General features: G+C 41.4%; 2 protein-coding genes and 1 long non-coding RNA gene across 6 annotated transcripts in view; 2 read left to right on the top strand and 1 right to left on the bottom strand.

Annotated features, from left to right (window-relative positions):
• Positions 1-491: 491 nt before the first annotated feature.
• On the top strand, positions 492-20,899 carry LOC118997331 (guanylate-binding protein 1-like). 2 transcript variants are annotated; one of them, XM_037060908.1, is made up of 12 exons: positions 492-1,127; positions 3,262-3,470; positions 4,905-5,032; positions 5,946-6,055; positions 6,313-6,509; positions 9,022-9,264; positions 10,124-10,404; positions 11,184-11,396; positions 11,787-11,889; positions 12,123-12,316; positions 13,575-13,730; positions 14,304-14,396. In XM_037060908.1, exons 2-11 carry the CDS (start codon positions 3,281-3,283, stop codon positions 13,686-13,688), a joined length of 1,773 nt encoding a protein of 590 aa, XP_036916803.1. In that variant the 5' UTR covers positions 492-1,127; positions 3,262-3,280; the 3' UTR covers positions 13,689-13,730; positions 14,304-14,396. The 2 variants fall into 2 exon arrangements, with proteins under 2 accessions (XP_036916803.1, XP_036916802.1); XM_037060907.1 differs by lacking the exon at positions 14,304-14,396 and adding an exon at positions 20,336-20,899 and having other exon boundaries at positions 493-1,127; positions 13,575-13,692.
• On the bottom strand, positions 4,930-22,279 carry LOC118997334 (uncharacterized). 2 transcript variants are annotated; one of them, XR_005068648.1, is made up of 3 exons: positions 22,193-22,279; positions 17,971-18,103; positions 4,930-5,014 (listed from the first exon to the last, which is right to left on the bottom strand). It is a non-coding gene; the product is annotated as an uncharacterized LOC118997334 (long non-coding RNA). The 2 variants fall into 2 exon arrangements; XR_005068649.1 differs by lacking the exon at positions 4,930-5,014 and adding an exon at positions 17,596-17,857.
• The window catches only part of KYAT3 (kynurenine aminotransferase 3), a 70,848-nt gene continuing 58,452 nt past the window's right edge, over positions 9,997-22,392 (top strand). The window contains exons 1-2 of one of the 2 annotated variants that reach the window (XM_037060910.1): positions 9,997-10,001; positions 22,246-22,299. The gene's annotated coding sequence lies outside the window, so the exon portion shown is untranslated. Of the gene's footprint in view, positions 10,002-22,245; positions 22,300-22,392 lie in introns of those variants that run through there. The other variant, XM_037060912.1, reaches the window with a different exon arrangement.

Here is a 22,392-nt window from a genome sequence, read left to right on the forward strand (position 1 = left end):
CACCAAATGAGAGGTTTTCTTAGGCTCCTCCAAGAAAGAAATGCCAATCAGCCATAAAGCAGGCAATAAAGAGCTTTATTGGGGTTTGTGCACCCGGGTGAGGTTCCCCAGTCTGCAGAGTGGGGCCAGGGAAGTCATGCCCAAGCAGGGAATGTAGTGGGGTTTTATTTTCATTGGCTCCCCGTGGGAGCTGGGGATTGGTGCCCTCTGAACAAAGCAGCAATATAGCATTGGTGATCTCTTCCTCGGACTCAGGTTACTGTGAGGATGTCGGTCTTGGCAAAGTCCAGCCGGAGATTCCTCCTATTCCTGCCCACCCTAACAATACTATCTTTTATAATTAAATAATTCCCTAACTGGTGTTCTTTGTTTTCCTAGATGATTTTGTATTGCCATCTGGGATCACTTGCTTCCCTCCTGAAAACATGTTTTTGCATTTTTTGTAAGGTCAATTTGCTAGAAATAAAGTTTCTCCAAGCCCCACACCCTGAAGCCAATCTCTGTGTTTATGGACTGCCTCTCTCCCCCGACAAAAGTCTCTGAACCACTGCTCCTCTCCTCTGGTCTTCCCCACTTTCTCACCCAGTGTGAAGCTCCATCCTACAAGTGAGCCACAGAAGGGTGGCCAGACCAGGCGACCTCAGCCTGCTCTGCATCAGACACAGCCTTCACTCTGTGTGGGGGGCTGGGTGGGGAATGGGAGGCCCCAGCCCCTGGTCATTCAAGCCAGGAATTTAGTCTCTGCAACTCAGTGTCTGAGGGGATTTGGCCTGCCCCTCCCAGTAACCTAGCTTACCCTGATTAAAAGACGAGGAAAGGGGAAGCCACACCTTACCCACCAAAAAGAGTGGAGTTTATTGTCAAAATGAACTAGTTGAGAAATCGTGTGAAACCCATGCACCCTCCCATCTGTGCAGCTTTGGGAAGTTCCTTGTTTGCCAAGTCACAGCTCTGTACTCAGTGCTTTCAGTTTCACATTACTCTAAATCCTTCACTTAAAATTCACGGTCTTTAGGAAATCCAGAAAGCCTCATGACACCAGACGGGTCACTTGAAAGTCCAACCATCCAGTGAAAGACAGACAAGTGACAGAAACCACTCCAACCTAAACAGAGGAGCAAAAACAGGTAAGAACTTTACTTTCTCATTAAAGCAGCTTTCTCTCCAGCCCTAAAGGACCTGTAGTCTGAGAAAGGGAGCCCAGGATAAGGTCGGGGCAGGGATGGGAAGGGATTTACAAGGGCCGGGTTGTTTTCTAAAAAAAGGCCAGCATGAAGATAGGCTTCCACTGAGGCCAACATGGGACATGAGGTCAGGAGAATTCCTGGCGATATCAGGTGGCGGCACGTCCCTGAGCGTCCCCTCTGGGATGGTGTGGGATTAGGCACCAGCAGACATGAGGCTAAACAGTCTGAAGTGCATTAGGATCGTCTTTCTCTTTGCCAACACCGTCTGTGTTGGCTGAGGACACAGTTAATTTACCAATGTCTTTGACAAACCTGCTCAGTTCTGATTACACTGCAGCTAAGTCACTGAAAGGGCTACAAGTATGTTATTTTCATGAGAAAGAAAGAAGAGTAAATGACATGCAGTGTCAAACAGCTACCTGACACTTAAAGACAAAAGAAAAAGAAAACCCTGAAACCCAGAATAAAAGATGAAGATTCACAAAAACACCATATTTTTGAATCATATGTATGAGCTTTGTTTAAAAGTAGATTACTCATCTTAGATGTAACCCAGGTTCTGGGTGCCAGATGGGATGGGGGATGGGCGAAAAAGGAGAAAGGATTAAGAAGTACGAATCAGCAGTTACAGAACAGTCACAGGGATGTAAAGTACAGCACAGGGGACATAGTCAATAATACTGTACAGTTGTGAATGCTGCCAGGTGGGTACTCGACCTATCGGGGGGATCACTTCTTAAGTTATATAAATTTCTAACCACTATGCTGTACATCTGAAACTAATAGAACACTGAATGTCAACGGTAATTGAAAAATAAACTTAAAGAAAATAAAAACACTTCAAGTTCACTAAATTCAATTTCTTAGTGCCAACTACCTTTTTACCCCTTACAAGTAGAATTTGGCCCCACTACTTTACTAAGAGGTTTTCTCTTTAAAAAATCTGCTGTGGTCATCACTGAAGCCAACATTTGGTTCACCTGACCCCTCTGTGCTCTCAAGCAATTTTGTTCTTGCTTTCCAGAAACTCTGCCTCTGAATTCCTGGGCGTGGCTGGAGCGTCACTGGTCACCTACCTGTCCAACAGCTGTCTCTCTTCTTTCCTCTCCTTCCTCCCTTTTCTCTCCCCATCCAGCCCCTCTCCCGTTCCGCCTCCTCTCCTCTTCCTGTTTCTCCTCCTCTCACACCAAATGGGAAAACAGGAAAACCAGAAGTGTATGGGTGAAAGTATATTTTCATTGAACAACCTCCTCTCCAGCTCTCCTGATCTGCTGCCTGATCTTTTAACCTATATGTAATAGTCTTTAGTTCCCTTACACACACGCGCACACACACGGATACAGAAACATGGTTTTTAGCAACACTTAGTTGGAGGCTTATTGTGAAGCTAATGATGTTGAGCTAGCAGGACCTCTTGCTTACACAAGCCCACACCTAGGCTTTGGGAAGGTCTGTAGTCACGTGTTTCATATGGTCATACATTTTTATAAAATGTGCAAACGTTAAGTCATATTGGTTCCACTTCTGGAATAGCAGTGCAAAAAGTTCTACAAGCCCTCATTTCAGAAGAAATAAATACAAATAATAGAAAAAACACACATTTAAAATCTGTGAAAATTATCCAAAGACTATATATCAAATGATAAAACCTTTATTCACAAGTCTTCATAATAGAATTAATGCATAAATACATTAATATTGAACTGCTTACTTATAGCCAGGATGCAAAATACATTCTAAACCCTACTCTACTTTACATTTAATGTCTAGCGTAAAAATTTTAATGAAAATCCAAAAGGAAAGCTTTCTATAGAAAATTAAAGATTTTGTTAACAAAGTGCTTCAACGTCGATGTCACTGTCGTACCAATATTTTTTAGTGGGCTACTTCGATTACATTTCTGTAAGTTTCTAAAATAATGCAGATCTTCCTCTCCTCTATCTCACTACTAACACAAAATTTTTGGCCATATTGGGGAATTCTGACTCCACTTTCCGAATGCAAAATAACCTGCTGAAAGATCTTCATCTACTGAGACTGGAAATTCTAATGCAACCCATCTCCTCTCTTGCAGACAAAACTGCACCCTGGACATGGCCTCAGAGACCCACATGCCAGGCCCCGTGTGCCTCATTGAGAACACTAACGGGACACTAGCAGTTAATCCGGAAGCTTTGAAGATCCTGTCTGCCATCACCCAGCCTCTTGTCGTGGTGGCCATTGTGGGCCTCTACCGCACAGGCAAATCCTACCTGATGAACAAGCTGGCTGGGAAGAAAAAAGGTGAGGGGCCTCAACAAAGCTCTGCCAGATCCCTTCTGTCCACACACACTCTCAGCACTGAGTATGGCGTTGCAAGGAGAGAAAATTGGAGATGGGAGGAATACTGAAAACTAACTTTCAATCTATAGTTCTGCTCTTATCTGAATCTGAAAGAGTCAACTCACTGTCTCTTCTTACTTTGTCTTAATTTCTCTTTTTAAAAGCACAAACTTTTATTCCTTTCCTAGAAGTATATGCTTTAATTTTTAAAGGAAATCACCATATCATTTTCCCTGGCAATTACAGCATTTTATACTTCTCCCAGAAATGCACAGAATTCTAATTTCTCCACATTTTGGCCAATACCTGTTATTTTGCTTTTTGGTATTGGTCATTCTAATGGGTGTGAAATAGTATCTCACTGTGGTTTTGATTTGAATTTCCCTAATGGCTAGTGGTGTTAATCAACTTTTTATGTGTTCATTGATTATTTGTATATTTTCTTTTGAGGAATCTTTATTCAAGTCCTTTGCTCATTTTTAATTGCAAAAAATTTTAATTGGGTTGTTTGTTTTCTGGGGTTGCACTTTAAGATTTCTTTTTTTAACTTAGTATTGTTATTATTCTTTTTTAAATGTTGTTTAAGTACAGTTGTCTCCATTTTCACCCCACCTCAGCCCCAGCCCCACCCATCCCCGATTCTCACCCTCAAACCTACCCACTCTGTCTTTGTCATGTGTCCTTCATACGTGTTTCTTGGTGGACCTTCCCCTATTTTCCCCCATTATCCCTCTTACCACTCCCCTCTGGTAACTGTCAGTTTGTTCTTTGATTCAATGTTTCTGGTTATATTTTGCTTACTTGTGTATTCTCAATATCAATCCCTGAACAGATTCATGAGTAAGAAACATTTTTCCTCGTTCTATAGGATACCTATTAAACTCTGTTGATCCACAGAAGTTTTAATTCTGAAGTCCAGCTTACCTACTTTCTCTTGTTGTTTACGCTTTTGCTGTCATATCCACGACATCATTGGCAAATACAATATCATGAAACTTTTTCCGTATTTTTTCTTCTAGGAGTTTTATAGTTTTGGCTCTTACATGTAGCTCTTTGAACTGCTTTGGTTAATTTTTATAAAAGGAAAGCTTTCTGCATTTCACCATTGAGTGCGATGTTGGCTGAACATTCTTCATACATGGCCTTTACTATGTTGAATTAGTTTCCTTCCAGTCCTGGGTTTGTTTGTTTTTTAATTATAAAAAGGTGTTGAATGTTTTCATATATTGGATATTCAAATTCCCCTATTTCTTTAATTATAAGTAAGATTCAGATTAATAATGGTTGTGATCTTACTTCTCTCTCCTTGCCTTGAATATGTTAACTTTCATCCCAATTTCAACACACATCTGCTATTAAAACTCTCCTCCATCTTGTTTCCTCTCCGGCCGGCAGGCTTCTCTCTGGGCTCCACGGTGCAGTCTCACACCAAGGGAATCTGGGTGTGGTGTGTGCCTCATCCTGAGAAGGCAGACCACACCCTCGTTCTGCTGGACACTGAGGGCCTGGGAGATGTAGAGAAGGTAAGTATTAAAGATTCAGTTTGGGGACAAGCCTCTCATCTTTGGATATCCTCTACACTATTTAACTTTTATTCAAATATGAGTTTGCACTGAACCAAAATATGTTTTTTTTCATTTCTGTTTATGTTTTATGAGACCAAGTTTTGCAATCATGGGTCAGAAAAATATTCATAAGGCGGAATCCCAGAAGAAGCACATAGTTGTCAATAGACAGTGGTCTAGTTATTAACAACAAGCTATAAGCTAAGCCAGTTAATCCATATGTATAAAGGCAGTATCAAAAAAATCAATGCCATGAGTCTTATCCTGCAGAGAGCTTTAGTTAAAGATTTATGTTCAGAAGTCCTATACTGTTTAAACTTAAAGTCTGCCATTAACACAGTTGCCCTAATGAATTACAGTATTTTACCTCTTAACCTCAGCTTTCTTATCCATAAAACAGATGTAAATAATCTATATCTGCCTCATAACATTGTTTGGAATATGTGAATATTTAATAAGAATGGGAAGTGTTAGGTACATAATAATTCCTCAATAAAACAGCTATAAGTGTTATTGCTATTATATGTGTATTCTGCTGTAAAATAGAGAAAATTCAATAAAATTATACTTAAGGCCTAGAGCACCTATCAACCTTGACTATTATTTTGCAATTATCTGCCAATGATCATAAGAGGACCTAGTGAAAATCAGTGTAAACCAACAACAGTAATCAGAAAAGTATTCAAAGTCCAAGTCCAATTAACAGTCATTTTCATTTGGATTTGGTTTTCTCTTACAGGTCATCAATCTAAACACACACACACACACACACATACACACTCATTAAATGAGCATCTTTTTACTACTGCTGATCTGGAAAGTGCCAGGAGAATGAAACATAATCCTGGCCCAAATGTGTTCTGATTTCTAGGGTGACAACCAGAATGACTCCTGGATCTTTGCCCTGGCAATACTGCTGAGCAGCACCTTTGTCTACAACAGCATGGGGACCATCAACCAGCAGGCCATGGACCAGCTGCAGTATCCTTTTTGTGGTTAAGAACAGCATCAAAATCAGAAGGAGACCTGTTAAAAACAAGCTACCTAAATGTGAATCCTAGTGAATCATGCACAAAAAGAGAACATATAAAGAAATAACTCAAGTGCAAAAGAAAGATCCTATGTGCCTACTGAAGAATTGACTCTTGAGTTAGAAACAAAAGTTTTGAATATGTGGGACTAATATGGGATGAGTGGCAATATTCTTTTATACCAGTTTTCCTTAGTTTGCTACTCAGCTACGTGACAGAGCTGACAGATCGAATACAGGCAAAATCTTCAGCTGATGCAAATGAGGCTGAGAATTCTGCTGATTTTGTGAGCTTCTTTCCAGATTTTGTGTGGACACTGAGGGATTTTTCCCTAAGCTTGGAAGCAAATGGACAACCCATCACAGCAGATGAGTACCTGGAGAATTCATTGAAACTTAAGAAAGGTAAAGGGGACTTAGAATTGGTTATTGGGAATGACAAGATATTAGAAACTATCACTTTTAAAAAATTTTTTCTACTTAGTTTTCCAGTATTTATAATTTTCTACTTTTTCTCAGCTGGATATTACTGAAATTAATGCTTGCCTATTTAATATCTGAATTAGTTGATTTGACACTGAATTGACTCTTTCCTCTTCTAAGAACAAGTTTCTCTTTATTTCAGCTCTCTCTGTGCTGTGATAAAATTAATTTTATCTCCCTGCTTAGAGCTTGTAATGCTGTAATTAACCAATGAATATGAAGAACAGTGAGCATTTATTTAAAGAAAATAGATTAGGCTTCTGGCCAGGATGGAGGTATAAATACACTTTACTTCCTCAAACAACCAAAAGAAGGATAAAAAACAATGTAAAAACAGAAAACAACCAGAACTGCCAGAAAATTGAACTGTATGGAAGTCCGACAACCAAGGAGTTAAAGACACATTCACCCAGATGGGTAGGAGGGGCAGAGACGGGCACCCAGCAGAGAGGACAGCAGCAAGGCAGCAGCTGGCAGACCCAGACATCCCATGTATATATGTGGCTAAGCCGGGAGGAACAACTCGGGAGGGAGACAGACCACACAACCCAGGGTTCCAGGGCAGGAAACTAAAGCCTCAAGACCTCTGGCTGTAAAAACCTATGGGTGTTGCAATGGTGGGAGAAACTGTCAATCTCACAGGAAAGTCCATTTGAGGGGCCCACAGGATCCTAGAATGTACACAAGCCCACCCTTCCAGAAATCAGCACCTGAAAGGGCCCAATCTGTTTGTGGAAAGCAAAGGAAGTGACTGAAAGTGGGGTGAGAGCCAAGCAAGTAACATTGTTCCCTCTCCGATCCCTTCCCCAGAGACAGCCACAATGCAGCGAAGGGGGTTGCCTGGCCCTGGTGAATACCTAAGGTTTTGTCCCTTACAATGTAACAGGTGCACAGAGACAAAGAAATACAGCCCAAATGAAAGAACAGATCAAAACTCCAGAAAAACAACTGAGCGATGAGGAGACAGCCAACCTATTAGACGCAGAGTTCAAAACACTGGTAATCAGGATGCTCACAGAAATGATTGAGTACAGCCACAAAATAAAGGAAGAAGTATAGGCTATACTAAGTGAAATAAAGCAAAATATACAGGGAATCAACAGTGAAAGGAAGGAAACTGGACTCAAATCAATGATTTGGAGCAGAAGGAAGAAATAAACATTCAACCAGAATAGAATGAAGAAACAAAATTCAAAAAAATGAGGACATGCTTTGGAACCTCTGGGACAACTTCAAACATTTCAACATCTGAATCACAGGAGTGCCAGAAAGAGAAGAGGAAGAACAAGAAATTGAAAACTTTTAAAAAAAATTAATGAAGCAAAACTTTCCCAATTTGGTGACAGAACTAGAAATGCAAGTCCAGGAAGCTCAGAGAGTCCAAAAGAAGTTGGATCCAAGGAGAAACACACCAAGACACATCACAATTAAACTATCCAAGATTGAAGATAAGGAGAGAACCGTAAAAGCAGCAAGAGAAATGGAGACAGTTACCTACAAAGGAGTTTACATAAAACTATCAGCTGATTTCTCAAAAGGAATCTTCCAGGCAAGAAGGGGCTGGAAAGACGTCCTCAAAGTCATGAAAAGCAAGGGCCTATAACTTAGATTATTCTATCCATCAAAGCAATTATTTGAATGGAAGGGCAGATAAAGTGCTTCTCAGATAAGGTCACATTAAGGGAGTTCATCATTACCAACCCCTTATTATAAGAAATGTTAAAGGGACTTATTTAAGAAAAAGAAGATTAAAACTATGAACAGTAAAATGACCTCAAACTCACAACTATAAACAATTGCACCTAAAAATAAAAACAAACTAAGCAAACAACTAGAACAGGAACAGAATCAGAAATGGAGAACCCATGGAGGGTTATCAGCAGGGAATGGGAGGGGAAAGAATGGGAGCAAAAGGTACAGAGAATAAGAAGCATAAATGGTAGGCACAAAATAGACAGGGGGAAGTTAAGAACAGTATAGAAAATGGAGAAGCCAAAGAACTTATATGGATGACCCATGGACATAAACTAAGGCGGGGGGGGATGCTGGAAGGAGGGGGTGCAGGGCAGAGGGGGATAAAGGGGAGTAAAAAATGGAACAACTGTAATAGCATAATCAGAAAAATATACTTAAAAAGAGGAAACAGATTAAAGCATAAACAGTGAACTAGTCCAGTGATTGGCAAACTGTGGCCACAGGCAAATGATGGACAATACAGCCTGCCAGCTATCTCATAAATAAGTTTTATTGGACTAATGCTCTGCCCATTCACTTGTACATTGTCTATGGCTGCTTTCATGCTCTAATAGCCAAATTAAATACTTGGAAAACAGACCTTCTGACCTTCAAAGCTTAATATATTTACTCTTTGGTCCTTTATAGAAAAAGTTTCCAAGCCCCTATATTAAGCAAAGTCCTTTTTGTCTTTTTCCAGTTACCAGTCAAAAGGATACAAATTTTAATCTTCCTCGACTCTGCATCCGGAAGTTCTTCCCAAAGAAGAAATGCTTTATCTTTGACAGGCCCACTCACCGGAAGAAGCTAGACCAGCTTGAGACGCTACATGATGATGAGCTGGACTCCGAATTCGTGCAACAAGTTACAGACTTCTGCTCCTACATCTTCCACAGTTCCAAAGTCAAAACGCTTCCAGGAGACATCAAGGTCAACGGACCTCGTGAGTCCTCTTCCCAGTCTTCACTCTCACTGTTAGGACTAAAGGGAGGTGAAATAACATCCACCTAGCATCAGCTATGAAAAGTGCAAATCTACTACTACATCTGTGGTACATTCTAGATGGCACCACATTTCTAATAGATTTTATTAGTCAAATTTCTTGGGTGAGGAAAGATAGGAAAGGACAAAGAAAAAAGCTCTATTGCTTAAAATCGCTTTATTGCCTAGTAAACTGGGCCTGTACAATCCACTAAGGTAGCTATTGGACAAGTGTGGCTACCTAAATTTAAATGTAGATTAATTAAAATTAAAGAAAAATTAAAAGTTCTGATTACACAGCTATATTTCAAGGGCTCATACCTACAAAGGGCTAGTGCCTACACTATCGGACAGCATGTATAGAACACACCCATCATCACAGAAAGTTCTCTTGGACAGTGTTCTGTTAGAGTAAATAACATGAAGGACTCCTTTTTCATGGTTTCACAAATAATGATTTCACAATTGCTTGCCATGGCCAGGACTGATGATAGAGACATAAATGAGAGACATTTCCTGTCCTAATGGGGCTTGGCAATAAATCCCATATACTTAATAAACACAGGTCTATAGTATCCAGAACAGAAGTTCTCACCCTTTGATACGTGTTCACATCACACAGCGATCTTGCCGGAGGAGGGTCTAATTCAGCTGATCTGGGACAGAGGCTGAGAGTGGGCATTTCTAGCCAGCTTCCAGGTGAGGCTGAGGACACTGATGCTGTGAGGCAAATGAGTGGCAAAAGAGTATCATCAGATTGACACAGAAGAGACTGTTTCCTCACCCCAACTACAGCCGTTATCATTTGTTCTCTTTTGCAGGCCTGGAGAACCTGGTGCTGACCTACATCAATGCCATCGGCAGTGGGGATCTGCCCTGCATGGAGAACGCAGTCCTGGCCTTGGCGCAGATAGAGAACTCAGCTGCAGTGAAAAAGGCCATTGCCCACTATGACCAGCAGATGGCCCAGAAGGTGCAGCTGCCCACAGAAACCCTCCAGGAGCTGCTGGACCTGCACAGTGCCATTGAGAAAGAGGCCATCGAAGTCTTCATCAAGAACTCATTCAAGGATGTGGACCATTTATTCCAAAAGGAATTAGCGGTAATTTTTTTCTTGTGTTTATATGAATTAGGGTCTCAGAAAGTGAAATATAACTAGAACATAAAATGGGTATTTGTTATGAGAAGGAATTTTTACTAGACTTTAAAATGATAAGAACCACTATTATTATTATAAGAACCAATTTTACTATGATTGACTCAAAGTCTTGAAACTTTTTTCATTCAAAAACTGATATTCTTTCTCTAATTTAATTAAGTGCACATAGGTAATGATCAGAGCTCCTAATCAAATTACATACTTGCTGATATCAGACTGATTTAATGTTATAGCCAAAAGCAAAGGAATGTGTAGTCTTAGTTATCTTAAGCAGGCTTATATTGAGCCACATTTATTCCATATGCAATCATTGGTCCAATTTGAAAAGCAGAAGTTTATTTCTGAAGGTGTATTTGTAGGACTACAGAGCCTAGTGCTGACCTATGTCAATGCCATCAGCTGTGGGAATTTGCCCTGCATGGAGAATGCGGTCCTGGCCTTGGCCCAGATCAAGAATGCGGCTGCAGTGCAAAAGGCCATAGCCCATGATGATCAGCAGATACAAAGCATAAATGCTAACATAAGGATAGCAATCTCTGCCATAAACTTTACCTCCAAGTGGAAAGGGACTTCACTAGAAACACAGGGTCAGGAGGAAGGATGTGGTCCTGTGAGTTTATATAGGCGCACGGACTTTGTTTTTTGAGAAGCTTTTCCAAAAGTTCTGAGGTCAAGCTAACATTTTCTCTCCATAATTTTTACTTCCTACTTTCACATTAAAGACCGAGCTAGAAAAAAAGCAAGAAGACTTTTGTAAACAGAATATGAAAGCATCATCAGATCGTTGCTCAGTTTTACTTAAGGATATCTTCAATCCTCTGGAAGAAGATATAAAACAGGGGATTTATTCTAAACCAGGAGGATATCGTCTTTTTATCCAGAAGATGCAGGAGCTAAAGAAAAAATACCTTCAGGAGCCCAGGAAGGGAATACAGGTAACCAACACTTATCTACCTGTCTGTTGCTCCTTGAAACCTCACACTTCCCTCTCTCCATTCCCCCTCCACCTCTTTTCCTTAGATCTGCGTTCTCCACGGTGGGTTCATTTCCTAGCAAGCTCACCCCATACTGGACCACAGCACCAACAGCTCCAAAATTAGAGTCCTCACTCAAAGAACAGAGACTCTCCATCCACATTTATCAGTCTCTTAAAAGGAATCTGCTTTGTAGAGTGCAATGCTTGGATGACCTGGAGCATATGCATCTTGACCACCAGACACATCAGGACCAAGGGAAGCAATTTCCAGAGGAAAAGATGGTAGGCAAATAGGAATAGGCACTTACAGATATTTCCTGTTACTAGCTCCATCTTCTCTGGGTCTTAGAGTGAAGAAATTCTTCAGACATACTTGGAGTCCAAGGAGGCTGTGACTGAAGCAATTCTACAGACAGACCAGACTCTCACAGAGAAGGAAAAGGATATTGAAGGTGAGGAGCAAAAGACCAGATTGCCTCAAAAGCTTTTAAAATTTCAAATAATTTTGCTGGATGAACCTGGGATCCTTAAACAGCAGCAAAATGAGCAAAGATGCCTCTCACTAGCTGAAGGGAGCTCTGACTAGGGCAGATGGCAGCCAGGAGCAACAGCAACAGGTAAGTGTAGAGAAAAAAAAAGCAATGTGGTCGCAGATGAGCTTTTCTTCTTCCTTTCCTCCTGACAGAGCAACGTATGAAAGCTGAGTCTGCAGAGGCTGCCAAAAAAATGTTGGAGGAGATGCAGACACAGAATCAGAAGATGATGGAGCAGAGAGAAAAGAGTTATCAGGAACATGTGAAACAACTGACTGAGAAGATAGAGAAGGAGAGGGCCCAGTTAGTGGCAGAACGAGAGAGAGATCTCGCTCTTAAACTTCAGGTATTGAATTGCATCACCTTGAGGTTTCTCTTCTTGTGTTCCCTGCACTCTCCCTGAGCCCTCTGTGGGGCTGTTAGACCATGAAGCCCTGAAGAACCTTTCTTACCCACTTACATGTTTCAACCCCTGTCTGTCTGCCTGTCCTAGCCCTGCCTATGTCTGGTTATTAAAAATTGTATTTGAATTTATATCACATCTACTCATTTATCAGTATAGTCTTCAATCAGTGGTAGCTATTATCTGCTAGGCATTATAAAAAATGTCTTATCTGTATCTTTTGCTTAATATTATACGAAGCAAGGACTATGTTTCATGACTTAGCAGAACAAATAGGGGTTCAGAAAAGAGTAAATAACTTTTATAGGGTCACACAGCTTGGTAAGATACTCGAATCACCTTCACCATTCAAAGGAATCCACAATGACTGTTTTTCTGTCACATGTGGTACGACTTTAGTTCTAAGAGAACCTGTGAGCAGAAAGACTCCTTAACTCTCACCCCAGCATCAGTCCGCCACTCCTGTTTCCTCTGCCCTATTCCCAGTCTGTGCAGTGAGCGACATGCAGAAACCCCACATGGTCAGTTTCTGGCCTGGATTCCCTTTTTTATATTCTGCTACCTTTGCCCCCAATCTGTAAGGCCTAAATCCAATTCACTGACCTAAAATTCAAACACTTCATTTGATTTTGAGAATTTATTTATTTTTTTAATATAATTTTTCTATTTAATTCTTGTTCAAGTACAGGTTTCTGTCTTATATTCCCAACCCTGCCTGCCCCCCACCCCATGCTCCCCCCCTCCCTCCCCTTTACGCCCCCCACCCTTAGTTACTGTCCATGTGTCCTTTATACTTGTTCATGTGATTTTGAGAATTTATGTGTATGTTACATGTGTGTATATAAGAGTCCCTGTGTGTGTGTGTGTATAAAAGTATATAATGCACAGGGAAGATTTGAAAACAAACATATGATTAAGATTGCCTACAAATGCTGTATAGAATTAATGGGATAAAAGACCAAGACTTGAGATTTAAGCTTATCGATATATCAGAAAGTAAAAGCCAAAAATCTTTCTCAGCTAAAGGAGGCTCAGGAAAAATAGCCACGAGGCTGGGATGCCCAAGAGAAAGTACAATAAAAATTAATGGAGAAAAGTTCAAGAAGAAATTAAATACTAAAAAAATCTATGAATGTGAAAAATAGAAAGAAGTTAGGGATTTGCTTGCTGCTACACTTTATTCACGATTTGTCCTTTTTAGGAACAAGCCCGGTTACTGCAGGAAGGATTCAAACAGGAGAGTGAACAACTTCGTAAAGAAGTAGAGAATCTCCGGAATAACATGAGAAGAAGGAACAAATGTATCTTAAGCTAAGAACTTAAGGAATAGAGGTTTCCTGTTTACTCTCTGGCAAAGGCATTGTAGGGAACCAGATTGTCTTGGCCTGGCAAATGTGACTCAGCTCTGTATGGAAAACCTACAGATGCGAAGTGGTGGGCAGGAGCCAGATCTTCAAACCAAGTTTTCCTGTGGGAATCAGGCCTAGAAAATGCATACAGACTGTTATGGCTTGCTCTTGCTAAACTCCATCACCCTGGTCTAAAACAACAAATGTGTACTGTCTATCTTCAAGGTAATATCCAAAGCCTGTATAAATTTTCCCAAGGACAGAGCTAATTAGCTCATCGCCATTCCCCTCTGCATGTTATTTTCATTTCCTTGATTGTACTGAAAATGGAGACAATAATGTTCTATGTGATAGATAATCTTTCTATGATGTAAGACCCCAGGAAAACAATAAAAGCCTGTCTAGGCAGGGGTCGGGGCACTCCCCTCTTGAGGGAGTGGCCAAGGCACCCATAGGCACTGTCCCCTTGAGAGAGTAGTCGTGCCTGTTCCCTTTTTCCACACAGGATTGTTGTCCCCTGTGCACTGATTCTCGTCGTCAGCCACAACAGGCAGACTCTGCTGGACAGGGTCTGCCACAAGGCATAACGCAAGCAGTTTTAGAATTTGGAAAAATGTCACTACACTTAAGAAAAAGTGACCTCTTTAAGTTGATAAAAGGAATCTACAAAAAAACCCTTCACCTAACATATTTAATGAGGAAAAATTGAATGCTTTGCCCTTAACTCAGGAACAAAGCAAGTATATCTAGTCTCTCCAGTCCTATTAAACATTATACTAATAGGGTTAGTACAATATGGGGGAAAAAGGAATAAAGGCATATATATCAGAAATGATAAAATAGCCCTGGCTGGTGTAGTTCAGTGGATTGAGCGCAGGCCTGCGAACCACACGATCGTGGTTTGATTCCCAGTCAGGGCACATGCCTGGGTTGCAGGCCAGTTCCCAGCAGGGGACTCACGAGGGGCAACCACACATTGATATTTCTCTTCTTCTCTCCTTCGCTTCCTCTCTAAAGATAAATAAATAAAGTCTTTTAAAAAAAGAAATGATAAAATAAAGCTGTCTTTATTCACAGGCATTATTATTATCCATATAGGAAAATATCAGGAATCTAAAAATTAAAAATAAAACCTCTTGGAATAAATAAGTGAGTTTAACAAGGTTGTAAGACAAAAGACAAGGTTGTAACACAAAAACCAATTTTCGACTGTATTTCTTTTTTTTAAAGATTTTATTTCTTTACCTTTAGAGGGAAAGGGAAGGAGAGAAGGAGAGAAATATCAATATATGGTTGCCTCTCGTGTGTCCCCCACTGGGAACTGGCCTGCAACCCAGGCATGTGCCCTGACTGGGAATCAAACCGCTATCCTTTGATTCACAGGCCCGTGCTCAATCCAATGAGCTACACTAGCCCGGGCTTAACTGTATTTCTACATAAAAGCAATGACCAATTGGAAACCAAAGTTTAAAAATGATATCACTTACAATGGCGGACTTTTTAAAAATGAAAAAGGAAGAAATCTAACAACACATTCACAGGATCTCTGTGTGGAAACCACTCTAAGACCAAGGGGTTATGGAATCAAACACAGCCCATGAATCTCCTTAGATTCCAACTCCCTTGCAGTTTTTATGATGTTCCTTTTACTCGTTGTAGAAGATTTACGAACCTTCTTTAAAGAGTTAGCGCTGACAAAGCATATTCATTAAGTGCCCAATATTCATTAAGTTCCACTGAGCACTAAAAATATTAAAACACACATTGTGTGTGTCAGGCTTTTATCTAAACAGAAAGAGGAAAAAATATGGCCCAGAACTCAGAGTGCCACATAATATACCTACTATACACATGCACACACACAAGCACACAAACACACAAGCACATCCCACCCTTCCCACTGAGAGTTCTTTGACAGACAGGATTTCATAGAACACAAGACAGCCAAACTTACCCAGTTTTTATTGTGGAGATTTTTCCCCACTTAACTCCAAAACGGAGTCCCTAAAGAATTAGATGACTCTACCTTATAGCCTAATTGTTTGGGCTGTAAGGATCATTCATTCAAAAAATATTCATTGAGGGTCTATCACATACTCTTCCAAGGAGTGGGAACATAGTTGTAGTCCCTCTCTTAAGGAAATATTCTGTGGTGAATACAGAGATTAAACAAATAAGTACAGAAAACTAAATTCCCAAGAAATTGAGGGGAGAAGATTTCTAATTTAGGAAGGAGTTGATCTACCCGCCTTGCCACAAGATATCTCAGAGGCCTCCTTGGTATGTCTTAACCATATTCCCCTTATCAGTCAATCAGTAAAAAAAAAGAAGAAGAAAAGAAATTAAGTTGAGAGGGGGAGACTGGAAGAGAGAGAGCACCCAACACCTGGCCCAAAATACAACTTCGATAGTGTATCATGCTCAAGGCACCTCTGTATTAGAGTGGACTGGTAAGTGAAAGAAATGAAGAGAGCAATGAGCTCCATCTAGTGGCCAATAGTTTTATTTCTCTTCACAGTATTTTATCACAACATTTTATCACCTGAGTTTGTTCTTATTCATTGCCTGTCTCCCCCACTGGACTCTGAGCTCCACCTGGGCAGGAACATTACCTATTTTGTTCATCACAGACACAGGCAGAAGGGTTCAGAGCACATGATAAACCATAAACAAATATTTTTAAACATACAAGTGAACATCTTACATGAATGGTTTATCATCCCAGCACCATTCTTGATACTTCTCCCTGAAAGTTTAACATTTGATGATTTAATACTCTATTGAACATTACAAGAATTTTATAGTTATTTAAATTTCTGTACTATTTAGAGTAGAATAGTCTCCCCTTCCCTCACCAAAAATGATTTCATCATTACCCCTTCTTTGCAAACCTAGAGAACCTGGTGTTGATTTACATTCCCACCACTGCTCAGAGGATCCACCTGACATAAAGCACATTGTGCGGACCAGTGGCAGCGCCAAAGGGCATTGCACACTGCGACACGCTGAAGGAGCAAAGGGCAGTCCCCACTGAAACCCTCCAGGAGCTGAGAACCTGCATCGAACCTGCAGGAGCCTCTAAAAGCTTAAGAGCTCCATCATGAACGCAAACCAGGAACTCCAGGGGCACAGCCAGACTGAGAAAGGGAGCCTCACACCTTCCTCAGCAGAGCAATGCCCACCAGGGTCCAGCAGAGTGATACTCACTTATATAGTGACATTTTCTGATACTGTTGGTCAGAAGCCACACACTCAGTCCATGTCTTGAAGGACACAATACTCGCCAAAGTTTCCACAAGGTCAATTTTTATTATTATATCCTATACATGGACCTGATGTTTTGAGTAATTTTTTTCTACCAATTTGATTTGTAACATCAAAATTCATTTTCCTTTTAGAAATTGTTCAAAAACTATGAAAAATTTCTCTTAAGTGACTCAAGTAACCAGTGCTAAAATTAGACTGCTATAAATCCAGCATATAAATGTGCATGTGGATAGACAAACAGGTGGCAGACCCGAAGATAAACAGATACATAGTCACCCTGAGCAGCCTTTCTATGGGTAAATATACAATTTCTCTTATGATTTTTTAAATATTTAAACTAGTGGTTGTACAGATATTAGTATCTGACTGGAAAGCATTTACTTTAATAATACATACACACATAAATCTTGTATTTAAAATAGCTACATGGGGCTGAAAACTGGACATAACTCTTGACAAATGTAACTGTACATATTTAAAGTGTACAATGTGCTGATTTTATACACATATACATTGTGGAATGACTTCCAAGATCAACATGATTACCACAACCATCATCTCACACAGTTAACAGTTAACTTGTGTGTGTGTGTGTGTAAAGAGAATTATAGCAGGAATGTAATGTGGGAAAGGCTTTGGGAACGTCAAACCCAGACTGAATCGCCTTTTTTTCCTAGGGCAGGTATTTCTTAGTACAGCTCTAGGTTATAAGATAAAGGAAAAACGCCCTGCCTGCCTCATTCTTGCATCCTTAGTACCCAGAAGTGAGAGCCACCTCTTGAGAGGCATGTCCAGAGGACGAGGCATTGCCAACATCTTCCACCTTCATCTCCTCCCTGTCACTTGTCTACTGTCGCCTGGAAGGCCCCTGTAAAAGTAAAGGGGGATGCCTTTGCTCAGCAAACTAAAAGAGTCACTAAACTATCACAGCCATACCATGACCACATATCCAAAAAAACCATACAAATAAGTTAAACCAACCTGATTTCCCTCTCATGTAAATACAGTCCAGGGCTGGAGCGGTGGCTCCGTGACATTAGGGCTCAGGCTCCTGCTCTGCCATCTTCAGTTTGCCGATTCTTCCCGCAGTTCAAGGCGGCTACGGTCATCATGTCTGCAACAGCACAGAAAACCCGGGAACTGATAAAGGCGTACTCTAACCCTTTAACACATTTCCCGGATGCAGCATGTCCAGCTTCCACTTATGTTCTATGGGCCAGAATTTGATCTTATGGCCGACCAAGCTACAAGGGAGGCTAGAAATGTAGTCTTTCTACCAAACGCCCGTGTGCTCTGATGAAGTTTGGAGGTTCTATTATTACTGGACAAGGGAAAACTGAATACTGGAGAATAACCAGCCCCCCTCCTTAAGATTCTCTTCCTTTTTCTTAAAAAACAACTTTATAGCACTTACTAAGAAGCAAGTACAGCTCTACGTGTTTCCAGGTCTGTGAAATCAACTAACAGCAGCATAAGTAAGGTTCTAGTATCCACATTTTACAGCCGGGGAAACTGCAGCACAGATAAACGAAGCAGCTGGCACAAAGTCACTCAGCTAGAAAACTGCGGAGTTGGGATCCGAACCAGAGGGTTTGGCTTACCCACTACCCTACACTGTCCTCTCTCTGCTGTATTTCAGAATAGCTTTAGTATTTTACAAGACATAATGGAAAAGCTTTCATCTATCTATGAGATAAAGCCTTTTATCTTACTGATAAAAAGATAGTATTTTGTTTTTATTCAGAATAGAAATCAGGAGAAGATATAAGGGAAACACATTTACCAGTTATTAATTCTAGGGAGTCACTTATATTTCCCGTTACACACCAACATGAGTATAGAGATAACACAAGGCTTAGCACATGAACAAAGCATGCAGATGCCCAGCATTTGGTCAATCCGTCATGTAACGAACATGTGTGTAAACCAGTAACAAGAGATGGCAAATTAGACATGTTTACATTCTCTCTCTACTTAAGTCCCACTAGTATAACAGTAAGGAGATTCTTTTAAGTCCCATGAGAAAAAAAACAAGAAGCAAAACACAGTGGCAACAAAATCATAGAACTTCTAAAGCAAATGGGCAGGTGATACCTGACAGCAGATTTAAACAAGCTGAATCCTAGACCGGTCATGAAGAAAGCCAAAAAGCCAACTCAGTTCACCCCCACAGAACTCTCCAAAGGCCCAGGAGTATATCCAGGAGAATCATTTAAAGGCCTCTCTAAGAAACAAGCATCTCCGCCCCTGGTCTGCTGTGGCCCCACCGATAGGCCCATCTCCACCTCAGCAGATCAGCAGTTCACTGGTAGACTCTGGAGAGGGTAAACAGTGTCTGAATTTGGGAGAAGGCGGTGGTAAAGACAAACTGGGACTTTGAGCAAACATCATCAGTTGGAGGCAGGGGGTCTCTGGGAAGAACTAGAACTTAAGGTAGTTCTCACACGCTCCTGTAGTGGGAAGAACCACACACGTGAGAACCCTAGAGGAAAAACTATGTTTCTAGTAAAGCTCTATGGTTCTAACTTTCTCTGCCTTTAACTTCCTTTCCCTTTTTTTAAATACCCCTGCATCTTGGCATTCAGGCCAATGAGTACAGGCCTGAATCTTTTTTCAGACTCAGTCCTTTTTGGTGACAAAACACCTGGTCAATTATTATCTTTCAGTTGACACCAGGTACAGGTGATAGCTGAAGTGCTGAAATCAAGGAAATAAGTGCATGTCACCGTAAAAATGTTGAGATTTTTAGCCCTCTTTCCCTCCACTGCCAGCACCTGAGCCACCAGCCTCATCTCTCACTCTAACAAACAGATCTTCTTACTCCTACTCTTGCCAACCCACAAATCTCACCTCCAAGGCAGCTAGACTATCGTTTTTAACTTGAATTACGATCCCATTATTCCTCTGCCTAAGATTTTCCAATGGCTGCTTCAGCATAAAATCCAAACTCCTTTCTGTGGTCTTCAAGACTCTGCAAGACCTAGCCCTGCCCTCCCCTCCACCCTAATCTGGAAGCACTTCCTTCTGCATCACTGTTTTAGACACACTGGTCTCTCTTATTCCTCAAACATGCCAAGTTTGCTCCGATCTAAGGGCCTTTTCAGCTGCCATTTCCCTTTCCAGAATATTCTTTGTAGGCCTGATTCCTCACCATTCAATTCTGGGTTTAAATATCAGGAAAAAAACAGTAATAAGCCTTTCCTGATCATCCTATACAAACTACCTGCTGTTTTTACCCCCCATTGCTTCTTTATAGTACTTATCACCTTCTGAAGTCAGTGTGTATCTCTATCGTTTCTCCTCCTCAAAGGTTTAAGACACACTTTCTCTGCCTCATTTTCCCCAGAAGCCTCAGCACCTGTCTACTCAAGTCATTTTTGTTCAATGTAAGAAAAAGAAAGGTGGCAGCTGGCATTGGGAAGGGAATGGCACCTTTATGGCTGGTGTTGTTAGGAACTAGCTATGGCGTGTCCCTGTAAAACACAACCTCATACAACCCCTGCATCGGACAGGGTCACGCTGTGATCCTGATGGAGTGAGACGACAGCCAAGATCACTTCATAACCTTGCCTAAACACAGATAAAAACAAGGTCACTCTGCAACTGCAAAAATATTAAACTTCCTCCTCTCCCACCTGGTAAAACTGTTGCTTTTTTACCAATTACAGATTTTGCCTTGCAATTCTCCTGCCTTCTTCCTCATAAGCTGTATTATGATACCCAATCTTACAAGTACCCCACATCTTGACAGCACCCAAAACAGATTGAATCTTCGTTTCCTTGAATCCCACCCCCAAATCATCCAAATCCTATAAGTCATTCTAATACTGTCATTAAAATGACCCACATTTGCCCAAGGTGTGTGTTCACCCTCATTGCAAGGACAAATAAACCCAACTTTCTGACTACAGGTGTGTTCCTGGTGTTTTTTTTGTCTGGGGATTATTGAGTAATGAATGCCTCTCACAACAACTCAAAACCTAAGAGTACATTATGTAGTGCACACAATGATTTCTCCATTCACTTACCATCTTCTGAACCTCCTTTAAGCTAGGTGAACAGTATATTTCTTCAACCAAAGATGATCTTTATTCTTTCCTCCAGGCCTGAAAAACAATGGTACTGCCAGGCCCACACCACCTACCCTCTTAACTTCTTAAAATAGGAGGGGAAGAAAATGTAATTATGAAACTTTTTTCCCATTATTTACACTGTTACAGATGTTCCCCCGTTTTCCCCTCCTTTGTCCCTCTCCAGCGGCCCCCTCCCCCTGGCCTTCACCACATGGTTGTCTGTATCCATGGGCTACGTATATACGTTCTTTGGCTAATTTCTTGGAGTCCTCGCCCGGCCTTCCCCTCTGAAATCTGTCAGGCTGTTCCACATATCCATGCCTCTGGTTTTATTTGGTTCAACAGATTCCATATATAAGTGAGATCATATGGTGTTCGTCTTTCTCTGGCTGTCTTATTTCACTTAGCATAATAATTGGAACTATTATCCTTTGCAAGGATGGATGAAAACTCCTTTCTTAACAGAAGCTCTCCTTTCGATAACAACGCCTTCCCCAAAGGAGTAATCACGGCATTCCTTTCCTCCTAGACGATTTGCATTTTTCATTTTAAAGTGTTATGTAAGTTGGGCAGTCTCACACCTTCCTTTCATTTTCAGTTCTCTGATGAAACTCATTTCTGCCTTTTTTCTTCATCCTTATCACGGGTGATAAAAACAACTTTTTTGCACTCTCTCTAGCCTTGCCCTCTCCCCGGCAACATTATTCTAACTACAATCCTCCACTTGCCTAAACCCGGTGGCCTCGGAGCTTGCCTTTCTTCCCAATCAATCCTCCGCAAATAACCTGCCCAGCCCAGTCAGTCACACACAACCAATCAGTGGCCTGAGTCGAAATTTTGTACCCAATCCCGAACCACATGTAAGTCCCGCCCCACCCCTTCACTTTGACTCGCCTTAATCACGCGGACCTAAATCCGCCCAAAACCTCTACCCTCCCCGCCCAGTCTTCACAGCCCGAGTACAGACCCCATAAGCTAGCCCTTGGCCGCAACCAGGTACACCTTCATCCCTACCCCCGTACTCCCTCCGGCCCTGCATCTTTCACCGCCTCCCAGCCCATTCCCGTCCAGTTCCATCCAGTCCGCGGTCCCGGCCGCCTTCAGCCAATCCGCACTCGTACTCCATTCACCTGCGTCATCCCCGCCCAGGCTTCGTCTCCACCTCCGAATTCCGCCCCACGAGGCCCTGGATCCCTGGTGGAACTAGTTCTAGAAGCAGGGTTGTCGCGCGAAGGAGGTAAGTGGGCCGCGAGAAATTCCGGTATGCAGTGAAGCTAGCGTCCGGGCGAGTGGTGCCCTGCGGAGCCAGGCCAGAAGGAGGGCGTCGGGC

The sequence above is a fragment of the Sturnira hondurensis genome, unplaced genomic scaffold (genome assembly GCF_014824575.4).
Source record: "Sturnira hondurensis isolate 20B ecotype Veracruz unplaced genomic scaffold, ASM1482457v3 Scaffold0013063, whole genome shotgun sequence".
NCBI lineage: Eukaryota > Metazoa > Chordata > Mammalia > Chiroptera > Phyllostomidae > Sturnira > Sturnira hondurensis.

Coding starts and splice junctions, on each gene's coding strand:
- LOC118997331 (XM_037060908.1), top strand. CDS start 3,281: ATGGCCTCAGAGACCCACATGCCAGGCCCCGTGTGCCTCATTGAGAAC. Junction 10,405..11,183: donor TATTCCAAAAGGAATTAGCG/GTAATTTTTTTC, acceptor TTCACATTAAAG/ACCGAGCTAGAAAAAAAGCA. Junction 11,890..12,122: donor GAAGGAAAAGGATATTGAAG/GTGAGGAGCAAA, acceptor TCCTCCTGACAG/AGCAACGTATGAAAGCTGAG.